This window comes from Arvicola amphibius, chromosome 2, assembly GCF_903992535.2.
Source record: "Arvicola amphibius chromosome 2, mArvAmp1.2, whole genome shotgun sequence".
NCBI classification, from domain to species: Eukaryota; Metazoa; Chordata; class Mammalia; order Rodentia; family Cricetidae; genus Arvicola; species Arvicola amphibius.
Genome location: NC_052048.2, coordinates 25,512,720 through 25,539,724, shown reverse-complemented (window position 1 = coordinate 25,539,724; position 27,005 = coordinate 25,512,720). Strand labels below are relative to the sequence as shown.

At 48.3% G+C, this 27,005-nt stretch overlaps 1 protein-coding gene across 2 annotated transcripts; it reads left to right on the top strand.

The window, feature by feature from the left end:
* On the top strand, positions 1-26,847 carry Foxj2 (forkhead box J2). 2 transcript variants are annotated; one of them, XM_038320715.1, is made up of 11 exons: positions 1-1,039; positions 10,205-10,551; positions 13,605-13,679; positions 15,156-15,224; positions 15,377-15,517; positions 15,964-16,165; positions 19,257-19,637; positions 20,036-20,137; positions 21,697-21,906; positions 22,465-22,563; positions 24,213-26,847. In XM_038320715.1, the coding sequence occupies exons 2-11, from the start codon at positions 10,219-10,221 to the stop codon at positions 24,299-24,301; spliced, it is 1,701 nt and encodes a 566-aa protein (XP_038176643.1). In that variant the 5' UTR covers positions 1-1,039; positions 10,205-10,218; the 3' UTR covers positions 24,302-26,847. The 2 variants fall into 2 exon arrangements, with proteins under 2 accessions (XP_038176643.1, XP_038176642.1); XM_038320714.1 differs by having other exon boundaries at positions 19,257-19,673.
* Positions 26,848-27,005: the final 158 nt, after the last annotated feature.

Here is a 27,005-nt window from a genome sequence, read left to right as displayed (position 1 = left end):
CCGAGCCCGAGCCGAGCCCCGACGCGCTCCGTCCGCCTGCCGGCTCCCGGGAACCCCGACCGGCCGGCCGGAGCCTCATTGGTGGCAGCGCGGGGAGCCCCACGCGCGGGGAAGCGCGGTGGACCGGGGACGCGACTGTGGAGGCGCTGCCGCCCTAGAGCGGGTGACGGGAGCCGGGACCGCGGCCTCCGGGACCCTGCTGCCCAGGCCGGCCGGGAGGGAGCGGGAGTGCGTGGACCCCACCCTCGAGACAACCGGCGCCCGGACCTGCTCCCTCTCCCGTGAGAGGGAAGACCCTCCCCACTGCCGGGACCGCCAGAAGAGATCGCCGCAGGGCACGCGCTGTCCCTCCCACGCTGGCTCTGGAGGAGACCCCCAGAAGTCGGGAAGGGTAGTGGGACTTGAAGGACCGGAGTGAGACCGTCTCCACTTCTCACCGCACTCCAAACAGTTCGGGACTTTGGAGGCAGGGAGAAAGGGAGCCATGCCTGTGGAGTAGACACCCCGCATCCCACCCAGTACTCACCGCGGAGAGGCGTCCTGACACGCACAAGCCAGGACTCTCCGGGGAACCGGCAGCTATCGGTTCCAGTTTGCTGGAGAGTGGAGGACCTCGCCCCTCAACTTCCGTGCACCTAGACAGTGGACCCAGGCAGAGCCCCACCACTCACGTCTCCAGCAGACGGAAAGAGCCCTCAGCCCCTGAAAGAGCTAGTTTGGGGGAGAGGGGGATTCCCCCAAGGGGGAGGAGACAACTCCTGGTTGGGAGAGGCTCCTCCCCTCCTCCCCAGGGTAGCAGGCAGGGTGTGGGGGGTGTGCCACCTTCCCCAGGTAGGTCCTCCCTCTCCCCCTCCTCCTCCTTCGACTCCTCTTCCTCGGGAGACAGAGTTCCCCGCTCCAGCTTGGGAGGCTCCGCCAGGCGCTGGAAGAGTCACAGAGGATGAGCCCCGTCACCTGCCTGTGAAGAGGGGAATCCCTACAACCACAGACTTCTGTACCAGGTGGTTTCCTCCGGTGGCTGGGGGAACCTTGGAGGCAGGTTAGTGCTTTCTTGCATCTTCTGTGGTCTTTACGCACCAGTAAGTAGTATGGGGGGGGGGGCTGAAATGGTGGACTCGGGGCTCATGCCGGTGGAAGGTAGAGTCCCCTGGGGGATGTTTTCTGATGGACCTTCTGCACCGGAAGCCACGTTGTTACAGAGACTCTGAGAAATGGCTTTTTAGGTAGGTTTCGGAGACCAAAGGGATGGGCCATTTGCGGTCCCTAGAGAAGTGGATGCACTCTTTGCACTGAGAACAGACAACAGGTGCGTTTTCAGGACGCCATGGTTACTGTTAGGAATGCAGGACACAGCACAGCCAGAATCCCACAGCACTCTCTTGCTGGGGTCTTGCCTTCTGCTGAGTGGACCTGCCCGTAAAGTCATGGGGCATCTAGTGTCTTGTCTAGGGCATGCCTACGTCAGCTTAATGGCCAACAGAGGTCTTCCTTCCAGTTTGTGACAATGACTGTGCCTGTCAACAGTCCCCACCCACTCTCTCTATCTTGGGTACCAGGAGGCCCTTCTGACATCCCTGCTTCAGGTTGGATGTCTGCCCTCCGCAGGGAAGGGTGCATTCTCATGTCCAGAGGTGAGAAAAAACTGTCTAGGGTAGTGCACACTGGGGGGGCTGAAGTCTTCCCCAGATACTGGTTCTGCCTCAAGTTCTCTATAATCGCAGACAGTTCCTCTGGAAAAATCAGATTATGGCTAGGAGGCAGGAGGGTTTCCTAGTGCCCCCCACCCCCACCCCCACCCACCTTGTCTGCGTGGGTTGACCTCCAGGGAGGTCTGACCTTCTGCAGTTTTTAAAGAGCTTCCTCCCGGGAAAACATCTACTGGTCTCATCTCCCACCCCCACACACCTTGTCTGCAGGAGTTGACCACCAGGGAGGTCTGACCTTCTGCGGAGTTTTTTTTTTTTTTTAAGAGTTTGCTCCCAGGAAAACATCTACTGGTCTCGTCATCTCTCTTCCTGTTCTCTTGTTTAATTCTGGGTCCCAGGAACCTCGTGGTGAAAATTTTCATCCTACCTCAGGGCGTCATCAAAATCCAGAATCTTTAGAAAAAGCAGGACAAAAACACAAATTTTTTTCTGGTTGAGCCTGGACTGTGTCCGGAGCGGAGCTGAGTTTTTACCCGAGGTCACGACCTGCGGGCCTGCTCTCCCGTCTGGTCATTGGACTGTGCCTCATCTTTTGTATGGGGCTTCCCCCTCTTGGGTTTTCAGTATCTGCCTTCCTAGATGGGCCATGAGCAGATTGCCTAAGTTTCTGTCCCATCACTTGACCCTGGAGGTTTCTGTAGTGACGGTGTGTGATTCAGGGCTGGAGTTCACAGGTTCGCTGGCCGTGCTGTACAATGATGTTCGTGCTTCTCAGTGGAAATGAATGTAGCTCGGTGTCTGTGTTTTGAGTGTGTTCAGGGAGAAAGGTACGTTGTTGTGTTCACACTGCTCTTGGATCCCTTAGCATCGTTTGTGGCAGGCCTATAGAAGCAGGTGACCCTCTCCAAGGACCTAGAAAAGGTGAGGGTGCGGATAACCAGTTGGGAGGAAAGCTTAGCCGTCCCCCTCCCCCACCAGTGGGAATTCTCACGGCCCCCTCTTGGCAGCCGTCCCTGGCAGCCGGGCAGCCCTTTCTCAGGTTGGGCCTGTTGCTTCCAGGACTGGTAGGAGAGCCTCATCATGGGTGCCTACAGTCTTAAAAAGGATGAGGGTCCTTTCCTTCTACGTCTAGACCGCCTCTCCTCCTTTTGAAAAACATGTCTGGTGTAGCGGCTGTCTGTTTCTTACACAGCACCTCACCAGACGCTGGGGTGCAGCATCTGAACGGCTCAGTGTGGCCGGCTCAGCGCCAATTGTCCTGTAGCTGCTCCAGGCGGACCCACTCATTCAGCTGGCTCTGCCGGGACAAGACTCTGTGGGGCTGGTCGGATTAACTGTAATGTGGACTGTTCTGTTTTCCAGACTGTATCTTAGGCCTGCACCTAAATCCCCTTGAAAGACAGATATTTCCCCACCCCTTCATCCTTGGAGGTTCCCGGTCTTAGGTTAGTCAGGACTGGGTTGATAGGAACTTGAAGAAAGCTTGTGTTGGAAACTCAGACATCCCGGCAGCCTGCAGCTTTGCTCCAGCCTTGCAACACCTTTGATCTTTCTGATGCTGCCTCCACGATCTGCTATAATTTCGACGTTCTCTTTTCTTTTTCAGAAAAGACTTATGTATTTTATGTATATAAGTATTTTCTCTGCATGTATGCACACCAGAGGAGGGAAGCATCCCAAGGGACTACAGTTACTGATAGATGTGAGCCACCGTGTGGGTGGTGGGAATTGAACTCAGGCCTTCTGGAAAAGCAGCCACTGCTCTTAACCGCTGAGCCATCTTTTCAACCCATAGTGTTCTCTTTCCATTAAAAGACATCGGTGCTTGGTACTGAACTTTGGGCTGCACATGCATGTTAAACATACCAAGCCATACACCATACATATAGCCTACTAATATTCTTTTTTTAAAAAAAAAGATTTTTTTTTTTTTTTTTTTTGGTTTTTCGAGCCAGGGTTTCTCTGTAGTTCCGAGCTGGTAACTAGCTCTTGTAGACCAGACTGGTCTCAAACTCACAGAAATCCACCTGCCTCTGCCTCCTGAGTGCTTAAAAGATTTCTTTATTTATTATGTATACAGTGTTCAGCCTGCCCGTATGCCTGCAGGCCAGAAGAAGCCTCCAGATCTTATCACAGATGGTTGTGAGCCACCATGTTGTTGCTGAGAATTGACCTCAGGACCTCCGGAAGAGCCAGAGCTCCTACCACTGCGCCATCTCTCCAGCCCCCCTAATATTCTTTTCTTTTTTCATTCAAAAGTAAAGGTTCACTTGAAAGTGCTTTAGGCATATTAAGAAATATTATATAATTTCTACAACAACTCTGTAGGAATAGTTAACCTTTATGTAAAAGAAATTTAAGCTGGTCAGTGTGGCACACACCTTTAATCCCAGCACTGGAGGCAAAGGCAGGCTGGTCTCTGAGTTTGAGGACAACTAGGCTGCAGAGTGAGTTCCAGGGCATCTGTGTAGCCAGCCAGTGTAGCTGGAGCTACTCAGGGAAACCCTGTCTTGAGAAACAAACAAACAAAAATTTTTAAAAAAAACTTTTCAGGTGTGTGTGTGTGTGTGTGTGTGTGAGAGAGAGAGAGAGACAGAGAGAGAGAGAGAGAGGTCTCACTGTATAGCAGTGGCTGGCCTTGAGCTTATTATGCAGCTCAGGATGACTTAAATAATAGCAATCCTCCCGCTTCAACCTCCCAGAGTGCTAGGAGTACAGCTTGAGTCACTATATCTAACTTCTTAGAATGTTTATTTTATAAAGGTAGAAATTAAGATACAGAGACGTTAAATGACTCGTCTATAGGAGCTGGGCTGGAAAGGCAGGCAGCGTGGCTGATCACAAGATACACTCCGCCACTGCCCTGTTAGTTTTGGCACTAGGTACAGCCCAGGAAGTTATCCCTCTGGGATACCCAGCTTGGGTTCCACAGGGAGGACAGTTATTAGCTGTCTGGGTAAGATAGGCAGCAAACAGCTCAGGCTCTTGTGACGCTGACAGGTCCCGTACCTTCGGCCGCGCCTTCCCGAGAAGACGTTCTGTTTGCCTTTCTTTTGTTTTCTGCCTTTCCCCGGCACTGAAGTCTTCATTAGCTGTCCCGTGGATGTGATGGAGCCTGCCCTTTGGCTGCCTTTCCCCGATTCTCTGTGTATTTCCTTCCAGTCTTCCAGCTTGCGGAGAAGAATGTGGCCCCACTCAGGTTCTGCCTCAGCCCAGTGGCACGAGGCCCACCTGGAGAGAGGTCTGGGTAACTAGGTTGGCTGGCCTGAGAAATGGAACCACCTCTTGTTTGCTGTTCTAATAATAGTCCTGGACATCAGCCTGGTGCCATTATTTTGGGGAGTGTGGAATGTGTGGCAGCTACGAGCGCCTTAGCTTCATTCCTCTCCCTCCAGGGGTGAAGCTTGGTAGGGGTTATGACTTCATTTCTTTTACTGGAGGGGAAACTGAGGCATGAGGACTTCATCAGGAGCGAGGGATGGCTAGGGGCAATTAGTGAGTCAGTGTTGGGGTTGGGAATAGGATGGAGGAAGCTCAGTCAATCTCCACTGCTCTTTACTAATGGGGAAGTAAGGGGGTAAGGAAGTGGGCCAGGCTAAAGAGCAGAGTGCTGGGAGCCTGGGAGGACCAGGCCCTGTGAGCTTTGTAGAGTTCGTGCTGGCATGGATCCTGAGCACTGAGGTTTGCATTTGGAAGGAGGGCTGCCTGGGAGGGGAGTGGAGAAAGGTGTCTGACCTCAGGGTTCCCCTGTGTGAGGGAGGGAGGGAAGGGTGCAGGATAACTAGAAAGAGTGGGGAGTGTTTCCCTTCCAGGAATTCCTGGTGGTTTGCTTGTGTCAAAGGGGTTCTGTAAGGCCTCTCTACACACTTTGAATCCACCTTCACGCTCCAGATGCGCTCGAGAGCAGTTCAGAGGAAATAACTGAAATACGCTGCCTCTGAAGATGAGACTCCTGGGGTTATTTGGCAGGAGATGATAGGGGCTAGGAACTGATGCCCTGTAGACCCAGGGAAGCTGATGCAGGAGATGATAGGGGCTAGGAACTGGTGCCCTGTAGACCCAGGGAAGCTGATGCAGGAGATGATAGGGGCTAGGAACTGATGCCCTGTAGACCCAGGGAAGCTGATGCAGGAGATGATAGGGACTAGGAACTGATGCCCTGTAGACCCAGGGAAGCTGATGCAGGAGATGATAGGGGCTAGGAACTGATGCCCTGTAGACCCAGGGAAGCTGATGCAGGAGGATTGCTTGAGTCCAGAAGTTTGAGACCAGTGTGGACAACAGACTCAGTACACACACACACATACACACACACAAATACACATACACACCCCAGCTTGAGGAGTGCAGTGGCCGACTGACTAGAGAATAGGGTAATACCTTTCTAGGAATGAACTTGGTCCTTGAGAATTTACTAATTGGCATGTCACTGTTGATCTTAAGAGTACCCAGCTATGGAACAGAAGTGCTCAAGCTCCCTGCTGTAGTCCAGAGGCTGGGATGTTTTAACCCAGCAACAGGCTAGAAGGTGTGTGGCTTCCTGGAGTGGTGATGTGTCCCTGTTGTTTTCTAAGTTTCCAAGGTTTGGGGCAAGGTGATACTATTCGGAATAAACAGTGGGCTCTCGTGAGAATGGGCAGGCTTTCTTGAGACAAGTTATAAACATGGCCCCGTTGTTTTTCTCTGCTCAAACAACTCTTGGGGTGCAGTTAGGTCTCTTGCTGCCTGAGGTACCGAAGATGTTCCCTTCAGCTTTGTGCACTAGGTGTGTTGCTGGTTGGGAGCACAGGGCCAGGTGCATGTGAGCACAGGTTGATTTCCAGGGTGGGACCTGGTCAGGAGGGGAGTGAATCAGAATCAGAATTCTGACCTGTAGGGGAAAGAGCACGTGTCTATGGCAACACTACAGTTGAGGATGAAAAAGTGAGAACCTGAAAGGTACGTGGTGTGTGCTGGGGCTAAGAGAGAGGCTAAGGGGTCCTGTGTGAGACAGAGTTTGGGCCCCCAGTTGTGTGAGTCTGTATGTGCTTACCTGTGTCTGGTCTGGTTGTGCACCTTTTGACTTTGGATTGCCAGAGACATCACCCGAAGAACAGGGTTCTCACCAGCGTCCCAAGTTCTGAGGGGTAGCCGTGGCTGGTGCAGAGCACCATCCTGCTGCCACTGAGCAAGAAATGCTAGCTGGAATCCGGTGGCAGCGCAGGCACAGACCTGTTAGACAGCAAGTGCTTAGGGGCTCGCTGGCTTCAGCTCCACGGAAGTGCCAAATGGCTACGCAGACATTCCTGTCAGCCTTTCTAGACCCGGCAACACGGCTACTGTCCCCCGTTCCTCACCTTCCTCCACTAGCATGTCACTAGCTAGTTACACCTCCCTGGTGGTGAGAGCCTAGGCGGTTTGGTTGGCGGCTGGGCGGGCGGCAAACATCAGGCGTGGGCGGACTCTCAAGCTCTAGGAGTTTGCATGGAGGTGCAGCCAGTCTGCTTGCCTGGCTGGGAAGGAAGGAGGGAGCAGGGCGGGGAAGGGGAGCCAGCTCTTAGCCCCACGAAGGCTATTTTTAGCCAGGCTATCTGATTGTTACCGGTGTGCACACAGCTGGGTGGCTCCCTGGCTCGGTGAAGCCCAGCAGGCCTGGGAGGTGGGAGGTCCTCGCTGATGACTTCTTCCTCCTAGTGGTGTCTGTGGGCGGGAGCCTGCCAGGGGGAGCTTTAAAGGTGTGAGGGTAGCCGTGGACTCAGAATCTGTTTCCTCTGTGTGACTTTGTTTGGTAATGTATGCCGTGTATATGCTGTGATCTCTGTGCGCGCGCCACTGTCCCTGGGGCAGTCTTGTATCCTGCTGTTGCTGGTTGTCATCATTTGGTTATTTCTTTCATTATTGGGGTGCTGGAGACAGAACCCAGGACCTCACACAGGTCTTCTACACTGAGCTACACCTTCAACCCCCCTTTTGTCTTTTAGTTTATTTTTTAAAGTTATTATATTTTTTATGAATGAGTGTTTTGCCTACATGGATGTATGTGTATTGTGTGTGTGCGTGCGCGCGTTCCTCATACTCTAGGATGCCAGAAGAGGGTGTTGGATTCTCCAGAATTGGAGTTTATAGATGATTGTGAGCCTTGGGAATGGAACCTAAATCCTCTGCAAGAGCAATAAGTACTCCAAACTGCTGAACAATCTCTTGCCTCTCTCTTTGCCTCTTATTTTGAGACAGGGTCTCATTGCCTAGGCTGCCCGTGAATTCACTGTGTAGCCCAGGCAGGCCTTGAACGTGTGATTCTGTTGCCTCAGTCTCTGGAGCAGTTGAGGATACAGCCCTGTGCTCCCAGACTCAGCTCAGGTGGAACCTGCCCTTGGGAAATGCCTAGCGTGCCTTATGTTAGATGTGTGAAGCAAAAGATTGAGAGCTCTCATTTAGTCTGGAACTCTTTTAAAAGAGTGTTGATGTGTGCTTCATTGGTGTATACTTGTGTTTGCTCAGACTGTCTTTATATGTGCTATTGCTATGTACTTGTGGATGCTATATATAAACAAACAAGTGTCATGTAATTGGAGAATGGACTTCAGCTAATTTTACCTGCTGCTTAAGTGGGGTTGATTTTTAAAAACTTAATTATATAGAGTTTAAAAATACTGTGTTGTGGGGCTCTAAGGAGAATTGGAATATTTCAACTTTTGTGGTGTATGCTATCTGGTCCTGCACAAAGGGGTCTGGAGACTGTTCTGGATGTAGAACTCAGAGGAAACTCCAACAGAGGTCCTCTGAAATGTTGGGTCATCTGGGTCATCCACTCCTATTGGAGATTTCTGAGGAGGGATCTTCCTTGATCAAATCTGATTTTTCTTAAGCCGGAATAAATCCACAGCCTCTCATTTCCTGTGGAAACAAAAACAAAACCTCTTTTCCAAAGTCAGTATCTTTTGACTTAAATTTTGAAGTCACGACATTTTCAAAATACCTAGGTTGAATTAATCCAGCAGTACTTATAATCAAATGTCTTTTAGCAGCTGTTGCTCCTTCCTCAGCCATCAAACAATTCAAAGACAACACAATAACATACAGTATCCAGATTCTCTGTAGTTTCCATCTTTACGTGACTTTATTTTAAACTTTATATCTTTTATTTTTATTATTTTATTTTTTTTTTTTTGTGACAGGACTTTTCTGTGTATCTTTGGCTGTCCTAGAATTTGCTCTGTAGACCAGGCTGTCCTTGAACTCACAGAGTTCAAGGATTAAAGGTGTGTCCCACCACACCCGACTACTCTTCTTTTTTTCTCTCATAAGCCCACATACATTTTTAAACACAGTGTAAACTGTTCAGAGGTTTTTTTTTTTTGTCTGAATCTGTCTTTACTGTATATCTCTTTTTCTGACCACATGAGTCTAATTTGCTAAGAGATATGGCTAGGATTAAAGCTGTGGCTTTGGTGGCTGGATCTACTTCATTCCTTAGCTTTCTGCGAGTCTAGCTTCATGGTAGAGGTACTAGTGGAAGCCATGTTTATTGCCACAACTCTGTGGAGTATCAAGGTCCCTGCCACCACTAAGAAGCATGCTGTCGGCTACTCATAAACACCATTTAATTGTTTTGTGGCGGGGCCTCTTAAAAGACCTGCAAGGTTTTTGCAACTATAACTGAGTCAGGAAGCCTGTCTTAAATGATATGTGCGTGCCTCTAGCAAACAGAGTCCACCCGAGAAAATGCTATTACCAAGAAGCAATGCTTAACGCTGTTCTTTTGTGTCTAGAATTACTTCCCAAGCTGTCTTAGGTTTTAAGTGGATTTAGTTGTTCATGTTGGTGCCATTTGTTGACAAAATTTTTTTGTCCCTTCCAGTCCCACAGTTGTTCAGTCCCAAAGAAACACATAGAGGCCTACATTAATTATAAACTGGTTGGCCTATTAGCTCAGGCTTCTTATTAACTCTTACATATTAAACCATAATTCTTGTGGCCAATCAGCATTTTATTAAACCAGTACAAGTGACAAACCTTTACATGGTACAAGACCATTGTCCCACAGTCTTATACCTGTAAAGATTTGTCACTTGTATTGTTTTAATAAAACATTGATTGGCTAGTAGTCAGGCAGGAAGTATAAATGGGGCGACCAGAACAGGAGAATTCTAGGAAGAGGAGAGGCTCCGTCTGCAGTTGTCACACAGACACAGAGTAAGCAAGATGAGAATGCCTCACTGATAAAAGGTACCAAGCCATGTGGCTAACACAGACAAGAATTATGGGTTAACCAGTTTATAATTAATGTGTTTTTTGGGGACTGAACAGCTGTGGAACTGGGAGGGACAGAAAATTCTGTCAACAGCAGCCTTGTAGTGACACTCTCCATTAAGATGGGGGTATGAAGCACTTTGTCATCTGGTGGGAGACTTGTGGTGCTTGCACTTGGAATCATGGGTTGTCTCAGGAGAACATTTCCAGTAGGAATTAAAATGGGAAGAAACAGCTTGCCTTGTACATTGGACATGGGATTGTTCTGGCCCCAATAAACAGGAAATTAATCTGCCTTCCTCCCCTCTTTGTCCTCTTCTCTGTAGAACCCAGAAGCACAATGGCCTCCGACCTAGAGAGCAGCCTCACCTCCATAGACTGGCTGCCCCAGCTGACTCTCCGAGCTAGTATTGAGAAACTGGGGAGCGCTTCTCAGGCTGTGCCTCCAGGGGGGAGCCGAAAGTGTTCCCCAGGCTCTCCCACGGATCCTAACGCCACCCTCAGCAAAGATGAAGCAGCAGTCCACCAAGATGGCAAGCCACGCTACAGCTACGCCACCCTCATCACCTATGCCATCAACTCCTCGCCAGCCAAGAAGATGACCCTCAGTGAGATTTACCGCTGGATCTGCGATAACTTCCCCTATTACAAGAATGCTGGCATTGGCTGGAAGGTGGGATTGTTTCTACGACCTGGGCTTGTACTTTGCCATTAGCAATCTTTTCCCTACTTTTATTTCTTCCTATAACCTGGTCTGGTTCATTCCGACTTGTCTCAGGGATATATAAACTCAAGGTCTCTTCTACCCCTACTTTTATTTACTTGAGTATTAATCACCCTCAGCAGCTTTATCATGGAAACACTAGTGATGCCAGGTATTTAAGTATAGTTATAGGATAGCAGGATGCTGTCGGTTACCACACCCTCTTATTGTCCGGCTCCCCCTAAAGGGCAGTCTTTGATTTCTTGTCTTTCTTGTCGCTCTGCAATGTTCGAGTCATTGAGCCACGCAAGGCATGACTCCTGCTTTGGTAGGAAACTCAGCAAATTTCTATAGCTTAGTTGTCATCGTCTTTTGAAACATTGTGTGTATATTAAGAAAGAGAGTAACCAGGTCCTTTACCAATAGCTGGTTCACTAACCAAGCAACGATGTTGTTAGAGAGAGACAATGGGAATCCTCCTTGACAAGAAGAAAGAAGGTTGATAGTAAACTACATATTTTTTAGCCAGGTTTAGTCACACACACCTTTAATCCCAGCACTTTGGAAGTATATGTAGGTGGATCTGAGTTCAAGACCAAGCCTGGTCTACATAGCAAGTTCCAGTCCAGCCAGGGCTACATAGTGGGACCCTCCCCCAAACAAAAAAGAGGAAAAAGATGGAGGACGAGAAAGAAGAAGTAGAAGAACCTAAACGATAAATTCCCCAAAGATCTATTTATTTTGGGACAGTGTCTCATATGGCATGGGCTGGCCTGGTCTGACCTGGAACTCAAATATGTAGCTGAAGCTGACCTTGAACTACTGATTCTCTTGTCTTGACCGCCCAATATTGGGATGATAGGCCTGCAGTACCAAGCCAGGCTTTCTTGTAGTCATTTGGAGCAGCAACTCATTTGCCAGATGTTGAGGAGGAGTGGGAATTAAATGTCGTTTTCTCATTTCTCACTCTATAAATCAACGTTGACTTACAAACCAGATGATGAGCTGAGGCTGTTAGAAGCATTCGGTCTTCCCTTGGTCCATGTGTTCCTCTAGGCTACATCTCTTGACATACCAACACACCATACCACGGCTTTTCCTTTTCTCCAGATATGGTCATTCTGAGTGTTGTTGAGAAAATGGAGCTGGTCTATGCTTTGGTTTCACTCCTAAGTTGTTTTTTTTTTAAGTCCTTGTCTCTGTGTGTGTGTGTGTGTGCACGTGTGTGTGTGCGCGCACGTGTGCATGCATGTGCATGTGTGCACTTGCATGTGTGTTTTTGTATGTTAGCGAGGGTACAAGGGTGCCATAGTGTTGTGAGCCACAGCAGACGTGGAGCTCAGCAGTGGTCCTTGCCCTCTATCTCGTTTGAGACAGTGTCTTTTTGTTGTTAATACGTGCGTAGCAGGCTGAGTGGTCTGTGAACTTAGGGGCACTGTCTCTGCCTCCCATTTGCTATAGGACAACATAGTGCTCCCAGTGAGTAACCCTGGGATTATAGAACACCCTACTGCTCCTGGCTTTACGTGGGTTCCGGGTATTTAAATTAGTCCTTGCACATGGGAGCTTTCCTCACTGAGCCGTCTCTCCATCGAATTATTTTTCTCGTTATAATATATGTAAACAATGTAAAATACTATTCTTTTGCTTTTCATTGGGAATTGAGAAGAGAGGTAGAGGTAGATATGAATTTGAGGTGTTTATTTGTTGGTGTGGGTGTGTTCATAATGTGTGTACAGGCGAGTACATGTAGTGTGATCTTCCAGGATTTTTTTTTTGTTATTTGTTTGTTTCTTTTTTTCTTTCCCCAAGACTGGCTCTCTCTGTATAGCCCTAACTGTTATGGAACTCACTCTGTAGCCCAGGCTGGCCTTGAACTCACAGAAATCCACCTACCTCTGTCTCCCCAAGTGCTGGGATTAAAGGCGTGTACCACCAACCCCTGCTTCTTCCAAGGATTCTTACGTCTCCACTTCACATCTAATCCTAAAACCTGTGGGATTACAGCTGTGTTTGGTTACACATAGTTAATGTGAATTCCAGAGATTTGAATTTAGGTAACTTAGGTCTCTTGCTTGGGTGCCACACTCTTTATCCACTGAACTATTACCCCAATCCCTACTTAAAATTTTATTATGATGATGATGATGATGATGATGATGATGATGTGTATATAGGGTGTATGTGCACGTGCTCATGTGCCTGTGCCATGATGTGCATGTGGAGGTCAGAGGTTAACTTTGTAGAGTTGAGCCTCTCCCTTCTGTCGGTATATAGGTTTCAGGAATCAGGTGCCCCAGGGTTGTGTGGCAGGTACTTTGCCCCTGTACCCCGTCTTATTGTCTCGTCAGCACCCCTCCTCCCATGGTCTCACCATGTAGCTCTGGCTGTCCTGGAACTCTCTGTGTAAACCAGAGTGGTCTCAAACTCACAGAGATTCCCTGGTCTCTTCCTCCTGAGAGCTGGGTTTATTAAGAGCATGCACCTATGCCTGGCTGATTTTTTGAGAGATGGTCTTTTCACGCAGTCCTGGTTGCCCTAGAACTCATGTGACTGTAGAGTGGGGTGGCTACTCTACTCCTTATGTCTCCTAAGTGCTGGGCTTACAGATGTGGAGCACCATGTCTGGCTATTTTTGTTGTTTGTTTTTTGAGACAGCGTCTTACCGTGTAACTCTTGGCTGTTCTGGAACTCACTATCACCAGGCTAGGCATGACCTCAACGATCCTCCTGATTTGAGGCATATAACCTGCTGTCAGTTTGGTAGGAAGGCTGAAAAACTTTAAAATTATAAAATAATTAAAATTTTTATAAAATAAAAAATTAGCTTTCAGGACCACGTGGTCGCCATTACCTCTCCCCAGTTTAATTCGGTGATTCTCTCTTCTCACCCGTTTTCTGTGTGGCTTCTGGACCTTCCAGCAGGACAGTGAAGAGCTGATTCTTGTGCCCTGGACTGCTGTGTGTCCTTCTGTGTCCCTTTGCTCAAGGCTCAGACCTAACTTGCTTCTTTGCTTCCCCAGAATTCCATTCGACACAACCTTTCTCTGAACAAGTGCTTCCGGAAGGTGCCCAGACCTCGGGACGACCCAGGGAAGGTGAGATGCTGGGGAACCAGAGGGGAGAAGGAAGGAGAGTGAAGTAGTTGACACTCAGTCCTGTGGCTGCTCTAATTACCTAGAAGAGGAAGCCATGTTAGTTTTAAAAGCATCGTTGTTTTTCCTCAAAGGAAGAACACAGTTGCCAAGCTTCTGGTTCCTCACTAGAACGGGTGACTAAGGAAGACGATGAAATCCTTTTGTTTCCAAAAGGGATGTTTATGATAGAGTTGATTTTGAGGTTCTCCTTCTTTCCTTTCTTCTTTCTTTTCTTCCTCCCTCCCTCCTCACCTCTTCCTTCCTGTCTCCCTCTCCCCCACTCACTCCTTTCTTCTTTTCTTCTTATGTTTTAAGATAGAGTCTTACTGTGTAGGCCTGGAACCTAATATGTAAACTTGGCTAGCCCCCAACTCGGAGATTTGAGTATGGGTGGGAATTAAAGGCATATACCAAGATGGGTACGGTGTTGCACACCGGTAATCCCAGCACTCAGGAGGCAGAGACAGGTGGATGTCTGTGAGTACAGTGGCCTACGTAGAGAGTTCCAGGATAGCGAAGGCCTTATGGAGAAATGCCATCTTAACAAAAGCCAAATAAGTAACAAAGGCACGTGCTGCTATGCCCAGCCTGTTTTATTTTTCTGAGCTAATCATAAGTAACAAAGGCACGTGCTGCTATGCCCAGCCTGTTTTATTTTTCTGAGCTAATCACACTCTGTAGCCCAGGCTGCTGCTCTTTTGAGTGGCACTTGTTCCTAACGTAAAATGTTAGCTCCTCACCTTTTTTGTTTTTTTTTTTTGAGACAAGATCTCACTGTGTAGTGCCAGGCTGGCCTTGAATTTACCATCCTCCTGCCTCAGCCTCGTCCCTCCTGAGTGCTGGGATTACAGGTGTGTGCCAACATGCCCAGTTTGCTTACTGTCTTTTTGGAAGCAAAGTCTTTTCTATGCAAAGTCTTCAGGTTTTACCTTCCAAAGGGAGAAATGAGGGGGCATTCTCCCCATTTGACAGATGCTAAAGCCCACTGGACTTTTGCCTCAGCTCATAAGGGGGAAAGGATAATTTTTTCTGGCCATTTCCAGTTCTCTGACATAACTACCATTGTTCTTCTGCCTCGTTGGAACACTTGAAGCTAGTGTTTGCTCTGCTCAGTGACTTTGAGGACAGATTCATTCCTCACTGGTCCTCCGCTCTCCCGGCTTCTGTCTGGATGTCCAGCACTGTGCTTTTCTCTCTTCTCCTTCCCTCGGGCTCCCCACTTGCTTGATTTCACTTCCTTCTTCCTTCTTCTCTTCTGTGCTGGGGAATCCAATTTGAGGCGTTGTCCATGCTAGGCAAGCTTTCTGGCACTGAGTTACATTTCCCAGCCCCGCCCCATCTCCAGCATGACTATGAGAAGCTTCCTGAGCACCTGTTTCCACAGGAACTTCTGTAGGTAATTCATTTCTTCTTGGTGGGCTTGGGTTCTCCTTCCAGGGCTCTTATTGGACAATTGACACCTGCCCTGACATTTCCCGGAAGAGAAGGCACCCTCCAGATGATGACGTAAGTGCTTCCCTCTTCGGGACATCCCTTTCTTGGATGTTGGTCATTTCTGTGGTAGGTGTGGGTTAACAGCAAAGGGGAGACAGAGGCGTGGACCGCGGGTGGGTGTTTCACCCCTGCATATAGATTTCTCTTTTTTTTATAATTCTCAGCTGCCCCAAGACTCCCCAGAACAGGAGGCCAGCAAAAGCCCCCGGGGAGGTGTTCCAGGGAGTGGAGAAACCTCATTGCCTCTTGAGGGGACCCCTCAGATGTCACTGCAGAGCCCCTCTTCCATGGCCAGCTACAGCCAGGTAGGAATCGGGCCACGGGCACAGGGCAGTTGATGGATGGCTGAGTAGGTTTGGATACCGCCCTGCTCACAGCTACATGCTAAGGACCCATGTTATGCTAGGCAGGGAGATTGAGAAAGAAGGAAGGGGAGGGAACCAGATGGGGGCAGATGAAGAATGGCAGAATTCTGAGCCAATCAGGAAAATAAGTGGTGAAAAGAACAAGAGCCAGGAGAGCTGCAGCCCGGACGGAAAGGCAAGGGGACCCTGGGGAAGGTCATAGAGAAGAAATGGGTAGTGACAGTAAAGAGATCAGATTCAAGAAAAGAGCCCATCAGAGCAGAAAGAGCAGGTGATAAACTGGTCAGCTGGAGAAGGTGACGGGTGGGCCTGAGAGCCTGGTGGCCTTTGGAGGGTTGCACTGCTTCAGAAGGGACTTAGATCACCGTCCTTACCTGTTTCTGTAGGGCCCGGGGTCTGTGGATGGTGGAGCAGTGGCAGCAGGGGCTCCAGGCCGCGAAAGCACAGAGGGCGCCCCTCCCCTCTACAACACCAACCATGACTTCAAATTCTCCTACTCAGAGATCAACTTTCAGGACCTCAGCTGGTCCTTCCGCAACCTCTACAAGTCCATGCTGGAGAGGTCCTCCTCCTCCTCCTCACAGCACGGTGAGTCTGCAGCGAGGACAGGCATGACGTCCTTATGGTTTCTTTTCTGTCTTTCCTATTTTTCCTTGACACCAGGTTTCTCTATGTATTCCTGGCTTGTCTGGAGCTCACTGTGTAGATCAGGCTGGCCTCAAACTTGCAGAGATCTGCCTAGGTCTGCTTCCTGAGTTCTGGGATTAAAGGCTCAAGTGGTAACATTCTCTCCTCTTCTGGTTTTCTGTCTTTTGGTTGTTTTTTCAACTTGCATTTTAGTGTGTGCGCGCACGTGCAGTGCACATGCCATGGCACACGTGGTCAGAGGACAGACGTGTGGGACTCACTTCTCTACCATATAGGTCCCAGGGATCAAACTTGGGTTGTGCTTGGCAGCAAATACATTTAGCTGAATATGCCATCTTGCCAGCCCCCAGTTTCTTGTTTTAATATATGAAACTGGTCACTGGTCAGAGGAAACATAAGGACTAAACTCTTTGATGCCAGACAGCTGGTTGGGTTATTATCTTCAGAAAATGAACTAGACGATCATCTAAAGGTAGCAATTTCCCTTACCCCACTCTCTCAGTACTGGGGATCTGACCTCGGGTCCTCTGTGTGTGTGTGTCTACGTGCGTGCACGTATGTGTGTGCACGCATGTGCTCTGTACCACTGCCACACCTAGTTCTGGGATAGCAATGGACTGTGAGCCAGTCATTCAGAGTATGACCACTAGGGGGCAGTAGTAGTATCCTTGTCCCCATCCCCCCGCAAAAAAAACCCTTCTGCTTTTTTAAAGTAAATAACTTGCTTTTCTTTCTAGTTAGTAAGTGAGATTGAGACATAGTGGCAGATACCCCAGGCTGGCCTTTAGTTTGAGACAGTGTAGCCAAGGATGACTTTGAACTTCTGATCCTTCTCTCTCCTGAATGCTGGGATTACAGGTGTGTTCTGTTACATGTCTGGTTTAAGTGCTAGGATGGGAACCAGGACTGAATGCAATCAGAGCAAGCACTGAGCTATGTCTGGGGCAGCCAACTGAACCTCACCTCCAGCCCCTAGCGCTTTATTATTATTGTTACTTCCTTTGAGACAGGCCCTCACTATGAAGGTTTTTGTCCTGAACCTCTTTCTGTAGACTAGCCTGGCCTTGAACTCAGGGAGATCCCCCTGCCTCTGCCTCCTGAGTGCCAGGATTAAAGCTAGTGTGTTTTTTATTTGTTATTTTTTATTTTAAAATACTTCAAACAGATAGCAGAGTGGAGTGGATAAATAACAAGCCCCTGGTTTCCGTTGCTCCACTATTTTGTTAAGCTTACCGTATTTGCCACGGAGCTCGTTTTGACGTGGAAATAGCCGAGTGAATGTCCCAGACTTCATAGCATGCCCTGTAAGTTGCGTTTCTGTGTGCAGCGCTAAGCGGTGAGACCTTTAGTTTTCCACCACACGTTACCATTCCCAGCACGATGAATATCTAGTAATTTCCCAGCAGCAGCTGATATCTTGCCCATTTGCAAATTTCCACAATTGCTGAGTGAGAACTACTTAAAGTCCGTATTGGGTGGCCTCCTGAGACGTGAGGCTCAGCGCTCTGCGATGATTGTATCTCTACAGTATTCTGGTTCTCTTTCTGTTGCTGCGCTACAGACCATGACTGAAAAGATAAATACCTCGAGAGGAGAGGCGGGCAGGAACTGAAGCAGAGGCCACGGGCAGTGCCACTTACTGACTGACTTCCCATGGCTTGCTCAGCCTACTGTCTTTCCATTTCTTTTTGAGACAGGGTTTCTTTATGTAGCCCTGGCTGTCTTAGAACTTACTATGTAGATCAGGCTGGCCTGGAATTCAAAGAGGTCTGCCTGCCTCCATCTCTGGAGTGCTGGGATTAAAGGTGTGTGCCGCCATGCCCAGCTTCAGCCAGCTTTCTTAACCCCTTGCCCAGCGATGGCGCTACCCACAGTGGTCAGGGCCCTCCCACTTCAATTATCAATTAAGAAAATGACCCACAGAAATGCCTACATACCCAATCCGATGGAGGCATTTCCTCTATTGATAGTCCTTCTTTTCAAATGACACTAACTTATGTAAAATTGACCAGAAAAGCAACCACACACACACAGATACGCACAATTGCACACTGATGCACACGTTTTTGCATATGCATGTTTTTGCATTTGAATGTTCAAATGTGTATGTGTCTGTGTCTGTCTGCGTGTCTGTGTGAATGTGTAAAATGTGTATGCATGTGGAGGTCTGAGGTCAACATCAAGTGAACCCAGGGCTAGTCACCTTGCTCTGGGACCCTCCTCTCTCTGCCCCCTGAGTACTGGGATTACAGGTGTCTGTACACCCACCCAGCATTCACATAAACGTTGGGGATCTGAACACTGCACCTCACGAGTGCATAGTAAGCACGTTACCCAACTGAGCCATCTTTCCAGCCCCAGTTCATATATTCTTAAAGAAGAAGATATATTGGCCCACCCAGAAAACACAATGTAAGAAAAATACCTGCTAATGTTTGAGGAACTTGATGATTTTGAGCGCTGGTTGAGTGGTGTAGAGTTTAGGATTGTGTGCTGCTGTATTCGTTGCTGTCCTGAGCTGCCTTCGGCCAGGGGCTGCAGGGTGGACACTCCTCCAGGTTAGTCTTCCTTGCCCAGTCGGCTGGCGAGATTAACCAGTCCGGATGCTGCTTCCCACCCAAGCTGTATTTCCTGATCGTGAATACGAGAAAGCAGAGCAGCAGAGGACTGCAGAGCCAATTGGGTGGAGCAAGCCGTTATAATTTCTTTCTTTAATTTCATCTGCCATGTGACTTCCTTTGGAACTAATCCCAGCCCTATACCTAAGTCCCCTAAAAGTAGCATTAAAGGTCACCAATGAAGGTTTTAAAAATTCTTATTAACATTTGTGTGGTCACCAGTTTGTCAAAGCTTTCCCGTAACCTAACTGATTTTCTGGTCTCTTACCTTCTAGGAGGGACACACGGTCCTCACGGTCACAGATTATGCTCTTGTCCTTTCAACTCTTCTGCCCAAGCTCTCATCCTGAGAGAAGGTGCTATTTAGTGAAACTGTCTAGCTCAAATCACTTCCTGTTTCCTCCTCCCGGCAGGGTTTTCCCCACTCCTGGGAGACATGCCGCCTTCTAACAACTACTATATGTACCAGCAACCTCCACCTCAGCAGCAGCAGCAGCAGCAGCCGCCGCCCCAACAGTCACAGCCACAGCAGCCACAAGCACCCGCTCAGGGCCCCTCAACTGTAGGGGGTGCCCCTCCACTGCACACCCCAAGCCCTGATGGTTGTACTACCCCAGGGGGAAAACAAGCCGGAGCCGAAGGCTATGGCCCCCCCGCTGTGATGGCCATGCATCCCCCGCCACTGCAGCATGGAGGCTACCACCCTCATCAGCACCATTCCCACTCCCACCCTGCCCAGCAGCCACCGCAGCAGCAAGCACAGAGCCAGGCGCCCATGAACAGCACTGGCTTTGGTGAGCACGGAGGGGACAGAGGAAGCTGGGAGGAGGGTGAGTGAACTGTCCTGCCGGCGTGGAGGAGCCATGGGTGGAAAACCTAGCAGCTGGTCTTTTAGGTTCAGTCTCCTGCCCTCATCCCTCATCTCAGCTCCATAAAGCCCTGTACTGTGGGGGACTGAGGTCGGGGTCTCACTGTTTCCCAGTCACAGGTGAATTAGCATTGTTTTGCATATTTGCCTGTGAACTGCCAGTGCTGAAAGGACAGGTCACTACCATTCCTGAATCCCCAGTGAGGGGGCGGCTGCAGCTCTCTAGGTCACGCAGCTGTTAAGCTGGGTGGGTAGCGGTGAGAGACTTGCACGAGTGGACTGCTCTCTCCCACGCAAGCTCACTACCCGCCTTTCTCTCCATAGCCTTCCCTCCAGACTGGTGCTCCAATATCGACTCCTTAAAGGAAAGCTTCAAAATGGTGAACCGGCTCAACTGGTCCAGCATTGAGCAGTCCCAGTTCTCAGGTTAGCACTTTAAGGACCACTTCCGGAGTGGGAAGAGGGATGGACCAGGACCCAAGTGATGCCCAAATGCGTGTGGGACTGAGAATTTCATCACTTCTGCATGTTATACAAGACAGATAGAAGTCTTTTCAGGTTGACTCAGATGCTTGCCATTGTTCTAATACCACAGTGCTTTCTGCTCATCATCTTTTCTGGGGAGGAGGAGAGGCTCCTGGGAGTCAGACACCACCGTTCTGTAGTTTTGCTTCCTGACAGAGAAATGATAGGGAATTCATCAAGTCTAGTATGAATACAGTGTTCTGTCTGCATGTACTCCTACACACCAGAAGAGGGCACCAGATCTCTTTATAGATATGAGCCACCATGTGGTTGCTGGGAATTGAACTCAGGTTCTCTGGAAGAGTAGCCAGGTTAAGAGTAGCTCTTAACCTCTGAGCCATCACTCCAGTTCCAAACATTTTTAAAATAATTTATTCTTATTTTATGTACATTGGTATTTTGTCTGCATGTATGTCTGTGTAAGGGGGTCAAGTCTTGGAGTTACAGACAGTTGTTAGCTGCCATGTGGATGCTGGGAATTGAACCTGGATCCTCTGGAAGAGCAGTCAGTTCTAAATTATTGAGCTCCACTTTGAATATTTTTATTCATCAATGAGATGCAAATTAAAATAAGAATTTGGCAAGGAACAAATAGAATGGAAATTGAAAGGCGGAACTATATAAAGATGTAAATCATGGCCTCTGGATGGTCACTTTGGGATTTCCCTTTGAGAAAAAAAAGTAGTTTCAAATTTTGCTAGAAGCATCCTTAGCTAGACTGAAATGAGTAGGATTATTTCTAGTCTTTTTTTATTCTAATATTATGAGTACAGAATAAGGTTAATGCAGTCCTAGAGAAAAAAATTCTAATTAAAAACTGCCACATTTAATGTTACTTGTTGACACATTGATTTCAATATATACTGACACACACAAAAAAGAAAAAGGTATAAGTCATTATTGTTAGTACACAGTGTTGGTGTTACGAGATGGGAGGAGACTACACCAGGGATGGTGTGGCGGGGGGCTGTGGTAGCTCCTCGGGGTTGGCGTGGCTGGTGTTCTCATGGTGGTAGCTCCTCAGGGTTGGCATGGCTGGTGTTCTCGTTTGTGGTAGCTCCTCAGGGTTGGCGTGGCTGGTGTTCTCATGGTGGTAGCTCCTCAGGGTTGGCATGGCTGGTGTTCTCATGGTGGTAGCTCCTCAGGGTTGGCATGGCTGGTGTTCTCATGGTGGTAGCTCCTCAGGGTTGGCGTGGCTGGTGTTCTTATGGTGGTAGCTCCTCAGGGTTGGCATGGCTGGTGTTCTCGTTTGTGGTAGCTCCTCAGGGTTGGCATGGCTGGTGTTTTTGTGGTGGTAGTTCCTCAGGGTTGGCATGGCTGGTGTTCTCGTGGTGTTAGCTCCTCAGGGTTGGCATGGCTGGTGTTTTTGTGGTGGTAGTTCCTCAGGGTTGGCATGGCTGGTGTTCTCGTGGTGGTAGCTCCTCAGGGTTGGCATGGCTGGTGTTCTCTCTCGTTTGCAGAGCTGATGGAGAGTCTACGACAGGCAGAGCAGAAGAACTGGACCCTCGACCAGCATCATATCGCCAACCTGTGTGACTCGCTCAACCACTTCCTCACCCAGACTGGTCACATGCCCCCACAAGGGGGCTCCCACCGACCACCTGCCCCTGCCCGCATCACTGACTCCTGTGCTCTTACCAGCGGCAAACCGGAGCCATCCATGAACCAAGGTATTATGCAAAGTTGCCAAAGAAGTGGACTGTGAAGGAAATGAAGGGTGAAGGGAAGAGAAAGGAGGAACCAGGCTGAGCGCTGGGACTGGTTTATTGACGGAACATCTGTTGATCAGTGAAGTCCGGCAGGAGGTCCTAAAGAACTCCAGAAGCAGCAGACCTGGTTCCTTTTCATACTGTGGTTTCGGAGATCAAAATTACTTTTTAGAAAGGGAGGAAATTTGGCAAAGAAAGTTCTTATTCCAAATTGTCCCAGGAATAATCTTCACCTGACTCACACGGGGTTCAAGCCAGTGAAAAGAGATCTGATGATGATGTTTCTGGTAATTCTCAGATCTTTGATATTTCACACTTCCAGGATCTGTCCCTTCTCACCCTAAGAACTGAGGACTGGTAGCTTCTGCAGAATGCTTCCTGCTTGCAGGATCCATGAATTCTGCCTTCCAAGTGCTGGGATTAAAGGCATTAAACCGCCCAGCTGGGAATGTGTTTTTCTTCCTGCTTTGTTGACTACAATAAGCCTCTAGTCAAATAACTCTTGTTTTGCTTTGGTAGTGAACTCTTATGGGCATCCACAAGCCTCCCATCTCTACCCTGGCCCAGCACCAATGTACCCAATCCCTACCCAGGACACAACAGGATACAGTCGCCCAGGTAAGAGCTGGGGAGCGTTTCATTGACAGACAAGCATGCTCATCTCTCAGTGTTGTTTCTCCTTCTTCCCGAGCTCTCTAGCTGTTCTGGCTACACCTGCTAGGATGGGTGAGGGGCGTGGTTCCCAAGGATGAAGGATGGGATGAACCACCCTCTAGCGAGGGGTAGTTTTTTTTTTTTTTTTGTTTTGTTTTTGTTTTTTTTTTTTTTTTTGAGACAGGGTTTCTCTTTTGGACAGGTAGCTTTGGAGCCTGTCCTGGAACTCACTATGTAGACCAGGCTGGCCTCGAACTCAGAGATCCACCTGCCTCTGCCTTACAAATGCTGGGATTAAAGGTGGGGCACTGCCACTGCCCATGTAAGAAGAAAGACAGTTTTATTTAATTAAATTTGCTCTATTTATACTTCTTGGAGTGGAGCTAGACCTTGTACATACTAGATAGGCTTTACTTCTGAGCTACAGAACTTGGTATTGCTTTAAAATTGCCTTATGTGGCAAGAGAGATGGCTCAGTGGTCAAGAGCACTAACTTTTTCCTCCAGAGGACCTGGGTTTGATTCCCAGCATCCACATGGTTTATATAGCTTACAGTAGTCTGTAACTCCAGTTCCTGAGGATCTGATAGCCTCTTCTGGCTTCTGTTGGCACTGCATGAATGCGATACACATACATGCAGGCAAAACACACATACAATAGAATTATTTTTAAAAATTAAAAAGATTGCCTTGTAATCGCAATACTAAAAGGAAGTAAAATTATAAACGTAAGTGAGGGATAGCTCTGAGGGGTGTTCATATCCCGTTGTGGAATCAGGATGGGAGACAGGCAAATGTAATGCTTGCTTTATGTTTTACATACATAAACATTTTACCCACGTCTGTTTTCATGTCACTTGGCCATTAGTATCAGGGATCTAGCTACCATTTTTTTTTATATTTGTTTTCGTCAGTGTTAGGGTTAAACTTAGGGTGTCTTAGTGTTGTACCACTGACCGAGTTGCTTTCTCAGCGTGGGATTGAACTGTCTTTGGGGCGGGCAGAGTACAGGGAGACACGGAACCACTGCAAATGGCACACATGAGCAGATTGCTTGTGTTTAAATGTATTGTCGGCACATCCCTGCTACCATCTCACGTGGGCACTAGTTCAGTTTTTAGGATGACTCCTGTTTTTTTTTATTTATTGTGTATACAGTATTCTGTGCTCATGCATGCCTGCAGGGCCAGAAGAGGGCACCAGATTTCATTACAGGTGGTTGTGAGCCACCATGTGGTTGCTGGGAATTGAACTCAGGACCTCTAGAAGAGCAGGCAGTGCTCTAACCACTGAGCCGTCTCTCCAGCCCACGCCTGTTTCTTTGTCCATACACTACAAATAGGACTTTCTATGCTGCTGTTTCATATAATATCACCTTCTTAATAAGTTAAGAAGGTGTCAGATAATCTTCAAAAATACAGAGTCTATGACGTGTGCTTTGGTGTCTCCTGAGCTGTCCCCGAATCCATAGTCTGTCACAGGAAGAACCGCAGGCTGATCAGTCTGGTGCGTCTCTGTGTCCTCACGGTGTCATTGGGGCAGGACATGCCCTATCTAGATGATGGCCTTGCTGCTCATCCAGTTTCCTTTATGGCCTGTCTTTCTCCTTGACAGCACACCACATGGTTCCTCGGCCACCTGTCCCACCTCCTGGTGCCAATGAGGAGATTGCGGATGACTTCGACTGGGACTTGATCACTTAATGAATCAGAGTGGACATCAGCCCATGGCCTGGTGGTGAATTCTCACCTTGGGGGAAGAACATTCCCCACCCATTCTCCCCAAACCTGTATATAGATAAATAGCTTCTTCCCATTCTCTCTGTCAGAGAAGCCACCGCAAGATGCTGCCGAAGATAATCCCATTTCCTTCCTCATTCTCTGTTCCCTCCTAGTTCTTTTATTATTATTCTAATTATATTATTATTATTATTGGTTATATGCTGCCCAGTCTACTGCCCCTCACCATGGGCTATGCCCTCCTCTTTCCTATTTGAAATCTTCAAGCTGCAAGATGAGGCCATGGTAGCCGTAGAGAAAGGTTTCAAATTCTTGTTCACCTTTCTCTGAGAAATGCAATGCTACTTCCACCTTTCATCTCTAGATTGTGTTCTGCTCCTGTCTGTTTCAGGCTGGCCTGAAGAGGCCTCAGCAAGTGGAGGGGGTCTAAGACACTGTTTGGCAGCCATGACTTTGCAGGTTTTATTCAATGGTGCTAATTGTGTCCTCTGAACTCTTCCTTCATGTACCCAGCCTTTTCTTCTGGTAGTCCTCATTCCCCATGGAGGGTAGGCTTGGACAGCCGAGTTGAGTAGAAAGCCATGGAGATGTGATGGGCTGTAAATCAGCATGAGGTTAGGGGCATCTCTGGCTTCCTCCTGCCATGTCAAGGGATCTCTGGTTTCCTCCTGCCATGTCAAGGCATCCCTGGTTTCTTCCAACCATGTCAGGACATCCTTGGCTTCCTCCTGCCATGTAAGGACATCCCTGGCTTCCTCCTGCCTTGTCTAGGTATCCCGGACTTCCTCCTAGACCATGCTCTCAGGTTAGCTTATATGGGAGGGCATGAGGACCACTGTTCATTATAGGTTCAGCATCTTGGAAACACTTTCAATTTAAAGCATTTGACTTTGGAAAATAATTCTTTCTGAGAATTAACTGTGGCTATTACTGCATATGTAAATTATCTTCCATCTTTTCCCCTTCAGCAAATACTATTTTGTCTTCCTATAGCTGTTTGTCCAAATAATCCACCTGTCTTATTTTTTGTCTCCCATTTTCTGGGAGCCTCAAATGACAAAAGGAAGCCATTCTCATTCTGGGTTTCCTCATGCCCTGGACGTGCTCCGGAAACCTCTTTCCCACCTGTCTTGGCAGACCCCTATCCGTAGTATTGCTGATAGGAGGGAGGGGAGAAGAAAGGGAGTTGGCATAGACGCAGGTCGGGAATGTGTTGTCTGTTTAACGACACAGGGAGTGCTTCTCCTGAAATCCCTATCAGTGGGGTTGAAGCTTTTGCTTTTGACGGGCAATGAAAATTAGAAGAGGGAAATTAATATAGAGACAGGATCCAGTGAGGGCAGGTCACTCCTAGGCGTAGGATGAGTAATCTCCATTAACAGTAAGTGGCCAGGGCTTACTGCTCAGAGTTCTCAGTGAGTGTGTTTATTGGATTTGGCTTAAGAGAGGAAAGACTAAGTTTACTTAAATTTTTCTGAAATGGACAAAATGCATAGACTAGACAAGGTCGATCTCTTTGTGGTTTCTGGTTTTGTTCATTTTCTTTTGTTTATCCATGATTTCCCCTTTGCCAGCCCCTTTCCTTTCTTTAGAAGGGGTTCGTGTTTGAGATTGTCGCAGTCCGGTGAGGCCAGGTGAAGGGGCAAGCTAGGGCAGTTCACTGAAGAGCACTTTATCTCTTGAAGCCTTCGCAAGGAAAGAAGGGGGATAAGAAAAAGCCAGTGACCTCCAGCACGATGGGAGATTATACTGGATTATACTAGGGTTGAACTATGATGCAGTGTTTCCCACTGGGGAAGGGAGTGTTTCTCTAGTGGGCAGCACATGCCTTTGCCTGGTACCCAATTGGGCATCTCCTTGTTCCTTCCATCCAGGTTTATTCTCTGTAGCTTCCCTTTGGTTTTCCCCAACCTCTTGCCTTTGCAGAGCAACACTCCTCTTTTCTAAAACTTTCCTGGTCAGATCTCTACGAGGTTGGGAAGGGCAGGCTGAACCACACTCCTGAATGCCCCTGGCTCCTCTGTGTCCTGGGAACAGTCCCGTGAAGAGCCCCAGTGGGCAGCCAGAGCAGCTGAAGTATGGGCTGGGGCTGGAGATGGCCTGAGGCCTCCTGGGCTTCTAGATCTCCTCTACCAGGCTCAGGCTTGCAAAATGGCACAGGACAAACTTGATTCCCTGTGAACCTCAGTTTCCCTCCCCTCCGTGAAGCAGAAAGAAAACTACTTTATTTTGTTGGTCCAGTGTTGCTGGACATGAAGTTTTGTCATTGTTGTTGTCTTGGGTGATGTGTGCAAAATTGTAGGAGTCACTGCCTATAAGAGGAAATAAGGGAAAAAGCAGAGGAGGAGGACAGAGGGAGAGATCATTTGGTATTGATCCGCCTATCCTAGGCTTCCTCTCCTCAACTCCCATGTTTCTGGTTTGGTGAGTTCTTTATACCACCCATAATGCTTTGCATTGGTGCAGGCTGGGAAGATGGTGTATAGGCTCACAACTTGATTTTTTTTTTTTGCATGCTTTCTTAATAAAAAACCAAAAAGGAATGTTTCCAGTTTTTATCTATTGGTAGTTCTCGCTAACTTCTTTTTGCCGGGATGGGAGGAGGGCTGTGAGAGGACTTGGCTCCTGCTGGTACCCTGCTGCCCTCGTCCATCCTTGCCACTGGGTT

Coding starts and splice junctions, on each gene's coding strand:
- Foxj2 (XM_038320714.1), top strand. CDS start 10,219: ATGGCCTCCGACCTAGAGAGCAGCCTCACCTCCATAGACTGGCTGCCC. Junction 13,680..15,155: donor CTCGGGACGACCCAGGGAAG/GTGAGATGCTGG, acceptor TTCTCCTTCCAG/GGCTCTTATTGGACAATTGA. Junction 22,564..24,212: donor AACAGGATACAGTCGCCCAG/GTAAGAGCTGGG, acceptor TCTCCTTGACAG/CACACCACATGGTTCCTCGG.